The following is a 13,858-nucleotide window of genomic DNA, read 5'->3' as shown; positions in this document are numbered from 1 at the left end:
CTTTTTTCCATCCTTAATAGACTCTCACACTGAGTTGTGTTACAGTTGCAGTCCATCAAAGGGATGCATTGGAACCACGTGTGGATTTGGGCTGATCAAAACAGCAAGTCATGTAATTAAAAAGATCCATAAAGCCCAGTGCACTCTGCAGTTGCTTCAGCAGGGTTTAGGTGCCTGTGGAAAGGAAGGACTGCTCACACTCCATAAACACTGTGCTCTAAGCAGTGTTTATTACTTGACAGCCCTTTCTGTCTCAGTCCTCTGAACCCTGTGTGGGGCCAGTGAAGTCCCAAGCTTGTGACTAAAGGACAAGGTCTTTCCCTTGTCACAGTCCCTGCAGTCTAGTTTGTTATGTCAACAAAGCTAGAGTTTGCAATCATGTGCTGGGGATATTTGGGGTGCTCTTGAGTTCCATCTCTGTTTACACCAAGGGAGGAAGAGGGAAAAAACTCATCTTTTGCTTTGTACTGAACTGAAAATGAAGTTTCAGAAATTTGGGCTGTTAGTAACGTGTTTCACTTCAAAGGAGTAGTGAGGCAGGCTTGAAGGATAGCAGGGAGTGTCCTGAAAGTGATACGTGCTTGTTAACAGAAGGGAATTTCGAAATCACAGCTTTCTACTGCAGTGACTAAATTTCTACCATCTGGGTGTCTTAGTTCTGTTTTAAATCTGATCTCATGTTTCTGTTTCATATTATAGGGATGGCAGTTGTCATGCAGCCTTCCACTCTGCCTCTGCAGTCTCAAAATGTAACATTTCTTTTGTCATGGATTATTTTGTAATACTTTTCAAACTATGTGTATGTACAAACACCAATGTGAGGCTTGAGAAGAGATCTCCTGGAGGAGACATCTCTTTGTTTTCTGAAAATTATCAGCTGCAACAAATATCCAGCTGTTGACAGTGAAAGCCAGCCTTAGATACAATGCCTCTGTTCCAGTTTCTCTCGAGTCCTACAGGCAGAGATTTATGAGAGAGCAATGTGCACGTTTTGGGTACACTGTAGGGTATTTCTTAGTTCATCATTTGCATTGGGGCTAGAAAGAGTCCTATAAAGGAGTGCAATACTATACAGCTGTGTTTGGCCTTGGTTAATCAAGAGGAATCAGTGAAATATTTCAATTATAAGACTAGTGCTATAAGGGTTGTGAGTACAAAACCACTAGACTAAACCATTTAACACCTGCCTTAGGATATGCACTGTATTTAATGGGAGAGATGGAGGAGGGCATGAATACTTAAAATCAGATCCCTAATCTTTCTTGAGTGAAGAACTGAGGCACAGAGAGATTGTACAAGTTTTCAAATCATACAAGATATATCTGAAATAGCTAATTGCTACTACTCTGTCATTTCCATTTTAAATTTAATGAACTACATTAAAAAAAACTCAACACTGGTCAGAAGCTGATGTCTCATTATGCACACAAATTTCCTCTTGGGTGATGGTCAGACTACTGATGCATCACAATAGTTGTGACTACAAGCAGCCTAAGAGAATAAGGCTTGAAAGAATGATTTATCTTTTATCATTAGAACAATAGCTATGCATCCTGAATATTTCTAGGAAGAGATCCTTCTGTATTATTTCAAGGGAACTGGTGAAACATAGCCTAATACAAAGAAAATTCCTAGGCACTTCAGAACATATATATCATCACCTGATTATTAATGTGTGCAACTTTTCCTGATCAAATATTCAAGTGCTGACAGCAGAATAGTTAATGTCTGCTCCCTCTGTTAGGATAAAACCTCTAAAACCAAGCAAATTTTGAAAAACAAGAGATGCTAAACAAGAAAATTTTCTGCTTTCTACTCCTTTCATGAATCAATATTAAGGTATCTCCATGCTGCTTCTATACAATTAATATAAAAATGTCCTTCAGAATTATTCATTCTATTTCCCTCCTCTGCTGGTATGCAGAAAACATTTCAGGTACTCAAAAAAATGGTCCCTACGACTTTTTAAACTTCGGGTTCTAATTTTCCTAATGATGCCACCATCAAGAACTAGGACTGGCACTGGAAAGTGTCTATTGATTTACAAGTAGTCACTGAAAATCTGCTTCCTGTCTAGATTTCTGATATTAAATAAAACGTCTTCTAATGCTCATATAGGGTGCTTATGGCCGAACCAAATATGAGAACTTATATGAGCAGATGGCACTCTCAGTGAAGACAAGTATGCCAATGTTCATTATAGAACCAATCATGGAGAAGAAAAAAGGCTATCCACCTGCCATAGCCATCATTCTAGGAAAAATTTTCTTACCCTTGCAACATTCCTGCCTACCAAACTCTATCTGCCCAAGAGCACAACAGCGAAGAGCAGCATTTAACATTCAGCTGAAAGAAAACTGACTCTCAGCCAAACAGCCTGGTGATACAAAATTCATCAGAGACAGGCAGAGGGAAAAGATCCATCCATCTGCCAAGTGAAAGTAAATAAACTACTTGTTTGTGGAACAGCTTTTGCTCAGTTTCAAAACATGTCAGCTTCTTCACAACTGAACCATCTAAGAAAATAATTCCTCTTGGTCACTTCACCCAGAGAGATATTCAGAAATTCATTCTGTTTCAGAGAAAGATACATTTCTAGGCACTCTGCTCATCAGTATTAATTATTGGTCAACATTGATAATAGTGGTTGTTCAAACTCCTTATTACTAACCTGGACCTCATTAATACAAATTCTTGCATTGAGGTCTTGTGGTGTCTCAGCCTCTGCTCAGGGCCAACACACTGAGAAAGAAAGCCCACTGAAAGGCTGATTTGAGAGACTGGAATGTTAAAATGGTTAATGACTCAAAACAGCTGGCCATTTGCAAAAGCTTCAGGTGCTTTACTGACCATGCACCATCCAGGTGCAGAGAGGGTGCACCACCACCACCAGAGGCAGCAAGCTGAGGTTTGAGCCAGGCAAAGGAAGAAGCTTATAAGAAGCAGATGGGGTGAGATGGGATAGTGCTTTTACCATGTCCTGTGTTTTCCCTTACACAAAGGACTCAGGAGTGAAAACTCCCTCCCATGTACTGGGGCATTCAGAGATGGCCTGAAGATATTAATCCCCTCTGATGGGCCATAATTGGCTCAACTAAGGTGAAGAGAGAGGCAGCTGAAATGTCTTAGAATGCATCATAAACCATCAAAGACCCCTTTCTGCCTCGTGATCCACAGTCTTGCCTCAGACAGTAGAACACTCTCTGTCCCATGGGTGGTGTCTCAGCATCCTCACCAAGCCTGAGTATATATCAATGCACTGAGCTTTGTGGTTTTTAGGTTTCCCCCCTCCCCAATGGATCAGGACTGTGGCCATCACTTTGACCAATGGGCATCAAGGATACTGAAATTGCAACAATCAAGTCTTGTTTCGGGATCCATGGGTGGTGATATCTTTCTACTCTTATCCTTTCATTCTTTCTTTGCCCTTATATATTTTCTTCAGTGTTATTTTTATGCTTTTATATTACTATGGATAATAACCAAAACATGTACATACCTGCTTTCCATTGCAACCAAATTGTTCTAAAATAAACCCTCCATATTTCTATTTCTATTTCTATTTCTATTTCTATTTCTATTTCTATTTCTATTTCTGTTTCTATTCATCTACCAGAGAGTGTCACTTCACTCTAATCTGCCCCCCCAAAAAAAACCTGGCTTACCCTCATCTTCTGGGGTGAGTTGTAACAGCAACGAGCTTTGAAACAACTATATTCTCACCAAAAAGATTGACCTAGCTATAGACACAGTTGTTTGCCATCTGTTAAAAAAAAAAAAAGCCAGGAAATATTTTGATAAAGTCTTAAAATGTTACATAGCTAATAAATCTGTTTTATTCAAAATTTTAGAAAGATTTGGACCAAGAGCCATCTGAAATCTGCACCTGTGCTTCAAAATAACTTGAGAGGGCAGAGTGGAAGTTATTTTTCATTATCCCAGTGGAGGGTACTTGATTTTTCTGACTAAAATATAATTTTTTGCTTGAGGATTGATAAAAAACAATGAAGGTGGAGGAGAAGCTTGGTTTAAATCTATCAGATGAGGAAGGCTGCTCCAGCACAGAGAAGTGAAGGAGGGTTCCTGCCTCTGGAAACTTGAGAGAAGGGAGTGAATTGTGCTGACATTTTAAAAAGGAGTGTTGTTAGGACTTACCTTTGGCAGAGGTTCACAGTGGTTTCAGTCCATCCATGGTTTTCAGTGCCCGAAGAAGGACGCATGCTTTCCTCATGGAGAAGATGAGAGACTGCAACCCTCTATGATGCTACTTCAACTGTGAAGCTTATATAATTCCCCATTTAGTGTTCTGGGGAGTTCCAGTGAGACATACTCTTCATTCTGAGATGATTTCTCAAAACTCTAGCTTCCACTATGGATCAAGCTTGCCTTAACATTTTCAAATCCTTTCCCGCATTCTGTTCAATGTTACTTCCCCTTACCCACAGATCAGCTTACTCACCTCCCTGTGTGCAATCAGATCAGCTAACTGGTAAATCAGTCAGATCTCTGCCCTTTCAGTCACAGATGTTACTTTTTTCCCCCCAACCCTTACTAATGCACTTTATCACGCAAGTAGTACCACCAGCTCTATTGACATCAGAGTTCACATGCTTGCCCTGCTGATTCAGGATTGTCATCACTCTTTTAAACTGTTCCCTGCATTAAGCTGAGTCACACTAATCTAGCCACTTCCACTTCATTTTTATTTGGCAAGTGTGTGTGGCTAAATGTTTATCTTCCTTTTAAACCATTGCTCCTTAGTTTACCAAGGTTTTGTTTCTGAGGAATCATAGAATCATAGGATGGTTTGGGTTGGAAGGGACCTCAAATATCATCTTGTTCCTCCCCCTGCCATGGGCAGGAACGCCTTCCCCTAGACCAGGTTGCTTCAAGCTCCAACCAAACTGGCCTTGAACACTTCCAGGAGTGGTGAGCCCACAACCTCTATGGACAACCTGTTCCAGTGATCACCACTCTCTCAGGAAAGAATTTCTTCAAACGTTTCCAATCTAAATCTGCCATCTTTCAATTTAAAGCCATTGCCTTATCTCATATAGGTTTACCAATACCTTCAGGAGAACTTGCTAAAGAGGTGTTTTTCTCTCAGAGCCATCCCTTCTGCTGGGTGAGATACTAACAATGGCTATCTCCCATTAGATCAGACCTATGATTACACTGCTGAGTTTTGTACATGTCCTTCGAACAAAAAGATTAGCCAAATTAGGAAAAGTTGTGGTCAACAGGTCAGTGAAGAAGGCTACTAAACCTGAAAAGGACATGTCAGTGTAGCAAAGGCAGACTGCAGTCAGACTTGAGATCTTTCCTCTTTCCTTTACAGCTAAAAACAGTTGCTTTAATAGAGTGACTGCCCTCAATATGAGTGGAAAGCATACTAAGAGCTAGTCAATATTTAGGGTTTTAAGAGCACTGTATCCTTTCTAAAAATCTCATGGGAAAAATTGCAACAAATTGAAAAATGCAGGGCAAATAGTTGTTAAAAAGACCTGGAAAAAAAAGAAAAGCAGAATTTTCTTGGATAGTGTATCTCACAAACTTCGACAATGAATCAATGAATGAGGTACATCTAAGAATAAAATAGCTCAAATGCAAATCTTCACTACTAGAACACGATAAGCCCAAGTCTTCTATGAAACACAGAAAGGCAGAGGAAGCACGTAATTTATTTCCTTCCTTAATATTTTCTCACTCAGAGTAGCCTGGACTGGAAGTGACTTTAGCACAATTCTCTCTGAGAGAGAGCACAGTACTGCGTGGGAAAGAAATGCAAGTACTTATGTACTGTAGAAGCACAATTTCAGCCTGATGCATATCATCTTTCTAGGAACAATCAGGTAAATGTCACTGTAACTTGAAAGGCGAAGGAATTCTATAATAAAGAATTTTCAATCTTTTCTGTCAAGATATTTTTATCTACACAAATTTAGCTATCATTATTTTTAATTAAAATAAATACAGCACCCTCCTCACTCTGTTCATTTTTACACAGAAAGAGTCCATTTCTGTTCACAGAGCTTAAAATTAGCACAGAATCTCGTAACTACATTATAGGTGAATACAATATCCAGTTTTAATCTACAGTTTAGAAATTAATCCCATCTTTGAAGTCTTGTTTAACATCCACTGTATGGAGCTTTAATTCTGGAAAAAAAATACTAATTATTAAAACAAAATAAATTACTAAAATAAAATCTAGGACTAGGAACTAACGGTATCGGTAACTAAAAACCTTTATTTAATCTGATACAGAAATTGGCTTGATAGAAACCTTCTAGCACAGTTTTGAGTATTAGAAAGCAGGCATTCTTTATTGCAGCATGCTGGTCACCTCGAGGATATTTCCTCTAATCAAGTGTGCTGAGCATCACATGAACAGAGATTGTACCATGCACACTGATAACATATTCATTAGATGTCCCCACCTTCTTGATTTTATTTTAAATAATCACACCCCTTATGTTTTTCTTTGGGCTCTGTCTCCAATGCCTGGTGTCCTTTTTAGGTGGCTCCTCCTCAATCTCCACATTTGAGTAAGCACAATATCATTGCCTTGCATAACTTCTACTTTATCAGCCTTGCAGAGCCGAGCTGGCATCCTGATTGCATTTTGCATTATTTCTGTCTGCCTAAGTTACACCCTTTATCTATTTCTTCAAGGCTGTGTTTTTCTATTCTACTGTCTTTGATAAGAGTAAGATGTTATTCTGTTCTACTGTCCTTATCAAGTGAGGAAAATGCTGTTCTGCTCCACTGTCTTTATCAAAACTATTTCCAATTTTCCACTTTATAAACAATTTGTTGTACATAAAGAAAAAGCCTAAGGCGAAATGTTAACGCAACAATAAATATCCATTTTGGCTGGAGACTGGATTTAGGTTTCAAATTGTGGTAGAGTCCAACTCCAATGTGGATTATTGCCTGATAAAATGCTCTGACAAATAAACCAGTTTGGTTCTGCAATGAATATATCAGCCACATAGTTTCTTTAAAATTACTATTTATATCATTGCATGAATAAAAATGAGTCTACTATAAGTACCTTTACTTGGTGCAAAGTTTTCCTTCACAGTATAGCCTTGCATGACCTGGACATCTCTGTTCCTACCCTGACAGCTGCAAATATATAGAAACAGATGTTTAAATATCTGAGTCACAGTCTGAAATACTAACTCAGATGCTTTGGAGAGTGTTTACTGCAGTCATATTTTATAAAATACCAAAATCTAAGAATGATTTGGATTAGAAGAGATATTCAAACACTGTCTAGTCCAACCCTGCCCCCAACCTGATCTTAAACACTTCCAATGAAGGAGCATCCACAGCTTCTCTAAGCAAACTGTTCACTGAGCTGGGGATTGCCCCAACTCAGGTGCAGGACATTATTAATTCCATCAAGTCTACATGAACCCACTCCTCAAGGCTGTCAAATCTCAAGTCTCCTTCTGGACAACATCTCTTCCCTCTAATGCAACAACTGCACCACTCAGCCTGGTGCCATCCACAAACTCACTGAAGGGTGCCCTTGATCCCACTGGCTGTGGCACTGCTGAAGAGGTAAAATAGTGCTCAACCAAGCATGCACCTTTGTGGGACAGGACTTGTTACTGATTTCCACTTGGGCATTGAGGCACTGACTCTAAGTCTTCGGATGAGCCCATTCAGCCATCTAACCATCCATGTGTCAAACTGATGTCTCTCCAACCTAGAGGCAAGGCTGTTGAGGGGGACCATATCAGAGGACTTACAGAAGGGATTTGCATGGGCATGATTTGAAACTGACTTTTAAATATGTGGGTAGAAATGTGGTTTAGAGTTTAACGCATGGAGTGACCCAAGGCTGCTACTTACAGAAAAATTTTCCTTCTGAAATTAGGGTGTGTTTTTTCAGTATTTGCAGGGGGGAAGAATAAAAGCAGAATAAAACAGACACAAACCAAAGACCAGAATGTCTAAATAAAGGATGACTGAGTACCATCAAGAAGGAAAATTATGCCCTCAGAAATCTCCAAGTGGCCTTCATCTTGTGTGCAGGCAGCACCTTGCTGCTTTCCACGCTCAGTGAGTAATCAGCCTTTGTTTCTGTTACTTGTGAAGATTCTCAAAGTGGCCACATGATGGTAGCCTAGGATCAGGTACAAACATGCTAAATCAAGAAAGTAAACAAAATAGGGAGGACTTTACAACTAATACTTGTAAATTAAAACAAAGGTCTGGATGCATCATCCCCACACAGTGGGGACCTGAGCTTTAATTCAGCTTTCAGGTATTATAATATCCAGAACAGAACTGCCAAGTATACCTACTGGATAGCCCTGTCCTGAGAGGTGCTGTGTTTGGAGCTCTTTGGTCCTTTTATAGACAAATTCATATCTAGCAAACTTCTGCTTACACTTTCCTTCCTGTTTCTAGATACCTCACATAAAAGGTGACTGGTTTAAAATAGATTAAACCAGAGCAAAGAAATCAGAAATTAAGCAAATAAACTATTTTGATTATTAACCTCTTCATTGCTATAACTGCAATATTCACTCTTGGCATTAGCTATGAAGAAGACTAAATGCAAATTGTGGAATTCTTATGTTTTAAATTAAAGGCTACAAAGCTATTCGTATAAAAGTTGTACAGTTTTTTCTGTTTTTTTAAAAGAATACAGATTTACCCAAAAGGTCTGTGGCAAAATATGCTGGTCTTGAAAAGGATGCCTTCAGATTACCCTGGCGTGCAACTCCCCTCCCTTTCATTAAGCTAAACAAATCAAATCAAATCATCCTTCAGACTGCATAGCAGCTAAGGAGAACTTCATCATCAGGTTGCCTGGCTTGGTGAAGTCATCCATGTCTAGGTCAAACACTGCTATGAAACTCTAATTGACAAGACTGGGATGCCCGTGTAGTAGCCCAAATCCTCTGCAGAGGTGATCTTGGGTATAATCATGAAGTCTTACATTCCATACAATTTATTAAATTGCCTACACTGAAACTGACAGAATGTTGTTTGCTCTGTATAAATATTGAAGATTCCGACTTTTCCAATCTGTATGAAAGAATTTATTAAGAAAAATTACTTGAAAATTAATTAAGACTTTTATTCCAGCTCAGCTTCCAGTAACCTATTTCACTGTAGCAGTTACACCATCACCCAACTTCTCTAGTACTGGGACTCAGAGTTCCAAGAATAATTCTGTTCTGAGAACAGAACAGGGTCCAGTTTCAAGAATTACAGAAACTGAGTAGTTACAAATGTCTCAGTATTATTTCAGTCCTCCAGCAGACTTCTTTCAATTCCTCTACAGAGCAGCAATCAGAAGTCCTTACTTCTGCAGGTCCTGAAATGAAATGTCATTGCAGGGTACATGATAGTGTCTTGCTGTTTACTCTGTGGATAAAATTGAGGAATTGAGACCTAAAGAAGAGAAAATATCTCAATAACCATCCCCTTCCTATTCCCTCTCTGCCCAGAAGAACAACAAGAACAAAGACTGATGGGAGTGAAGATGTACAACACATAGACAAACAGAAGGAGGACTGATTTTATATGATTTACCAGTCTTCCAGTGAAATCTAACACTGAAGAGCAGTACACTCAGTGAACATTATAAATAATGAGATTTAAATGTTGTTGTCTACTTTAATAACTTCATTTTTCTGTTAAAAATATCTAAAGATGAAGAAGACAGAGGGCTCTGTACTCAGACTGTACTGTGGGGTACATGAAGAGGCAGGTTCTATGCTTCTCAGTTCCAGGACACCAGCACTAACAAGTGACATACTGTTGCTTTGGTACACTCAGGACATTTCATACACACAGAAACTTTTCCTGATCTGTGCATTGAATTTACCCAACCCAGAAAAATGTGGACGCAAAGCAGGAAGGCTGTCAAGACTGGTGACATGGTTTCTTACCCACCTAGAGGGAATGAGACTGGCCAGTGCAAAGCTGGGAGCAGCTCTTCTGCAGGCCAGAGCAGAGGGCTCATACTCCTGTACCAGGCAGCATCCCTGAGCAAGAAGCAGAAAACAGTGGCACGGCTTGAAACAATCATAGCTGACCAATACCCAAGCCAGAAGGAAGACCCACGTTCATCTATCTTTCAGGTGGTGCCTTGTGCAACCATTTATATGAAAAATGTGTGACAGAAATGACTGGAAATTCTGTGAATCAAGTAATGAAGAGAGTGTCCCTCTATTCTGACCTTTGTCCCAAGGCCGGGAGGGACCCTGCTGCTCCCCATGGTTTAACGGAAGTGAGGATAAGGGAAATGAGGCAATGAAATCACATTGTCAAAACATGCAAAAATACACCAAGGCAAAGTCATAGTTTCTATCCTTCTTGTTCTCCATTACTGTAAGCACCACAGGGAAACAGGTTTTGAAGGACAAGGTAGGTTTAGTATTGTCTGGTTTTCTTTTCTAATTTCTTTTCTGTTTCTCCTTTACTGTACTCCAAAGAAGCTAGGAAAGAAATACTGAGTTTTGTCATTTCTGCTAGTTTTAATGTTAAAATAACTGTGAGGGTTGGATAGAAACTACCTGATAGCAAATGCCTGCTTTCCTCTGATGAATGTCTTAGCCAATATTTTGATGGCATATTTTTTCTGCAATGTGCAAATAATTGTATAATTATATTTCAAAATTTGCAGTTTCCAGTGTTACTGGTCTCATCCACATAGCAGTATTTTGTTTGCTAAGTTAAACCTGAATCACAGAATTGGAGAGCCTGTGTTACTTTCTCTTGAAAACACAGTCAAATTGGAAATGTTTGGATTTTAAGTCTTTGCATCCATAGAGTAAAATCACTAAATGGACTGAACTCTTTTAGAAGTACTGCATTTAGGCACCAGTAGAATGGAAGTATGTCAGTGTCTTTTCTCTTTCATGATTTCAATACTTTGGAAGATTTCATATACACAATTCCCTGAAAATTCTGCAGGAACTCAGGCATAATCTTACCCTCATATCACATCCAACATGGAAGCAGTAATTCCATTTCATATTTTCCAGCTGACAAAAATGTCTTTCAAAATCTTTCAGGAGCAAAGCTGGGAAATGAACCTCAGAGGTCTAGTTTAATGTACTATACTCAACACAGATTTTCTCTTAACAAAATATAGTCATATTAAAAACAAATATAAGCTTTGGGTTTTTTTTTTTTTAGTTACAAACCTTTCTTTTCATTTGCTATAAAAATCATAGTGGGATCAAAATATGATAAAATAGATGGCCTTGTGTTACTCATAATCTGCAGGTTACTGGACAGTTTTTATTCTCATCTAATCACCTTTCCAATCAACGTAGATGAGAGTAGACACTGCAGCAGCATTTCAGCTTTTGAATGCCTGACATGACTATCCCCTGTGGAAGGGTGTTAGGGTTCAGGCTTCTCTGAGAAATAACTTGTGCTGTAGCACACAGTCTAGCAGTAGCCAATTTTCATGGAAACTTTATAAACTACAGGAAGGAAAGGACTTCACACAGAAATGCTTTAATTTTCCTAAAGATTTTCATCAATTATCTACACAGGACCTATTTGAGATGTGGAAGTTTGAAACATCTCTAGGGAAAATAGTAATGCTCTACTGCAACTGTTTTTCTAAAGGCAAGCAGCTTTGATACTTACACAGATTTATGAATGAGGAGAAAAAGACATTTTAATTATAAATTTTCAGTTGAGAAAATAATAGAGGCAGTATTTTTGTTTAGTAATTACATGTGAATTCCAGATGATGTAAGAAAGGAAAGGAATGAATCCTCTTGGATTTAGCTGACAAAGGTGGATAGCTCAGAATTAGAGAGGTTACTCTGGGCTATATTTTCGGTGCATTGCAAAAAGTAAATACGGTGAAGCCTTCATTCATCTTGTCCCAGACTACATTGAATAAAGTGGTCTAAAGTAGCTGGTTTTTGGTTTTTTTTCTAGGCAGTTAAAGGCAGTATAGAATTACTGGTTCCCCTGTGAGCATCCATACAGTTTTTTTGGTAGATTTAGACAAGACAAACTCCATCTCACACCTAACAGCATCTTCAGAGTTAGGTTGAAAGGCTAAAGTAATTTAATTACTTTTTAAAAATTATTTCCAATATCAAGTTTGCCATTTAACATCTTTTATAAAGTATCTGGTCAATTATGTCTAAGATTCAACAGTTTATGCATTTTTTAATTGAAGAATGACTGAATAAAAGTAAAAATTCTCTTGGCCTCAAGACCAAAAGGTGAGATCCTGTCCTTCCCTGCTAGTAATATTGGTAACCAGAAATGGTTGCAGAGCCAAATTTTCTTCTCTCTGATTTTTCTGAATCTAAGGTGCCTACATTGTTTCTGATGTCTGCCCAAGAAATGGAGATAATCTAAGTTGACAAAATAGACATAAACAAACAAACAAATAAATAAAAACAGTCTAGGTATTTGAAACAGCGGATTGTTATGCATTTGCATGCAATCGTAATTGTCACATCTCAGTTAAGTATCTTACCTCTTTCATGAAAAGAATGTCAAACATTTCAAATATATCTAAAGTAGTAAAATATGTGAAAATTAGTTGTGTCTGAAATAAAGTATGCTTCAGAGGATATTAACATACTTGCAGATGTATTTTACTATCATCATCAGATAATACAGGAGTCAGTTCAGAAGGATGAGTACAATATAGAGAAACTAAGATGGTTTTGGCATCAGTGTTCACAGAAAAGACTAATAAGGATATTGCCCTACCATTTTTTAAGGAAATAAACATATGCAAGTGACAAATATAGGGCATTTCAAACAGGTGTGGTTAAGCAAAAAGACACTAGAAAATTTTAGCTAGTCCTCAGTATAAATTGGAGGCAGAAAAACATCAGTGTCTCTTTGAAATTATGTGGGCTAAAAGTCTCATGAAGACTAAGCTTTATTCCAGGTGTTTCTAAAAACAAAAAGGTAATGGCTGACAGTGTTGGATGAATAGAATAGGCTCAAAAATAAACCTTACAGAAAGGGTAGTGGTGTTATATACTTTGCTAGATTCTCTTTGGCATAACCACAGAACTGTGAATAAATAAAAAATGAAAAAAAAAATGCCCTAAAACCTTGGAAAAAATGTCCAGTCAGCAATGGGTATGGAGAGACTCACATGTATTCACAGCATATACCTGAATATTTCCTTTGTCATTGAGCACTTCAACTACTTGTTGGCCCTCACAAGAACCAGGTTGTGAACTGATTTAAAATCAGAATAACCCTTTTTTCTTTAGATTTACAGCATTGCTAAAGGCTTGAGGAAGCCCATCTCTCTAAGACCCTTGCACGGCAGCTGTGATCATACTTCAGACTGCTGCATTTACCCAGCAATTTCTTCATGGGAAGAAAATTTCTCTATTAGTTTTTTAAAAGAGGGAGTAAAGTGCACAGACTTGGTTGGCCCAGGTTCATAAAGTGATTCTGTGGCAGAGAACTGATCCAAGCTCTCCATCACCTCATCAAGTACGGTAATGATTGAACTCTCAAAAGTTTGTTAAATATATATAAACTTACATATGAATTGGATGTAAACAACTCCCTGCTGAGAGGTTTGATACCTCTAGTGACTAAGTATGGGTCAGTATTTATTACAGATATGGAAATGTCTTAGACAGTTCTTCTCTTAGTTGCTAGCCCACACTCTCATCTCAGATGAGCTTGTTCCACTATTTCTGATAGAGGATAAAAAAACAACCAAAAAGAAAAAAACTACTGAGTGGAGCATTAGTTGTAATGATGATCAGTTCTTCAAACCTACTCACTACAGGGCCCCACAAGAAGTGGCATTAGCACAGCCAGGGGGAGCAGGATGGAATCAGGCAGGATCGATGAAGGATGGGAAAGGACA

General features: G+C 38.4%; 1 protein-coding gene across 1 annotated transcript in view; it reads right to left on the bottom strand.

Annotated features, from left to right (window-relative positions):
- Positions 1–4,220, bottom strand: part of LOC106631860 (interleukin-5 receptor subunit alpha-like) — a 23,080-nt gene extending 18,860 nt beyond the window's left edge. The window contains exon 1 of the mRNA XM_031058368.1: positions 4,156–4,220. Within this exon, the coding sequence (XP_030914228.1) occupies positions 4,156–4,220 (65 nt within the window). The remainder of the gene's footprint in view (positions 1–4,155) is intronic.
- Positions 4,221–13,858: the final 9,638 nt, after the last annotated feature.

The sequence above is a fragment of the Geospiza fortis genome, unplaced genomic scaffold (assembly GCF_000277835.1).
Source record: "Geospiza fortis unplaced genomic scaffold, GeoFor_1.0 scaffold366, whole genome shotgun sequence".
In the NCBI taxonomy this organism is placed as follows: domain Eukaryota; kingdom Metazoa; phylum Chordata; class Aves; order Passeriformes; family Thraupidae; genus Geospiza; species Geospiza fortis.
This window is presented reverse-complemented; position numbering and strand designations above follow the sequence as displayed.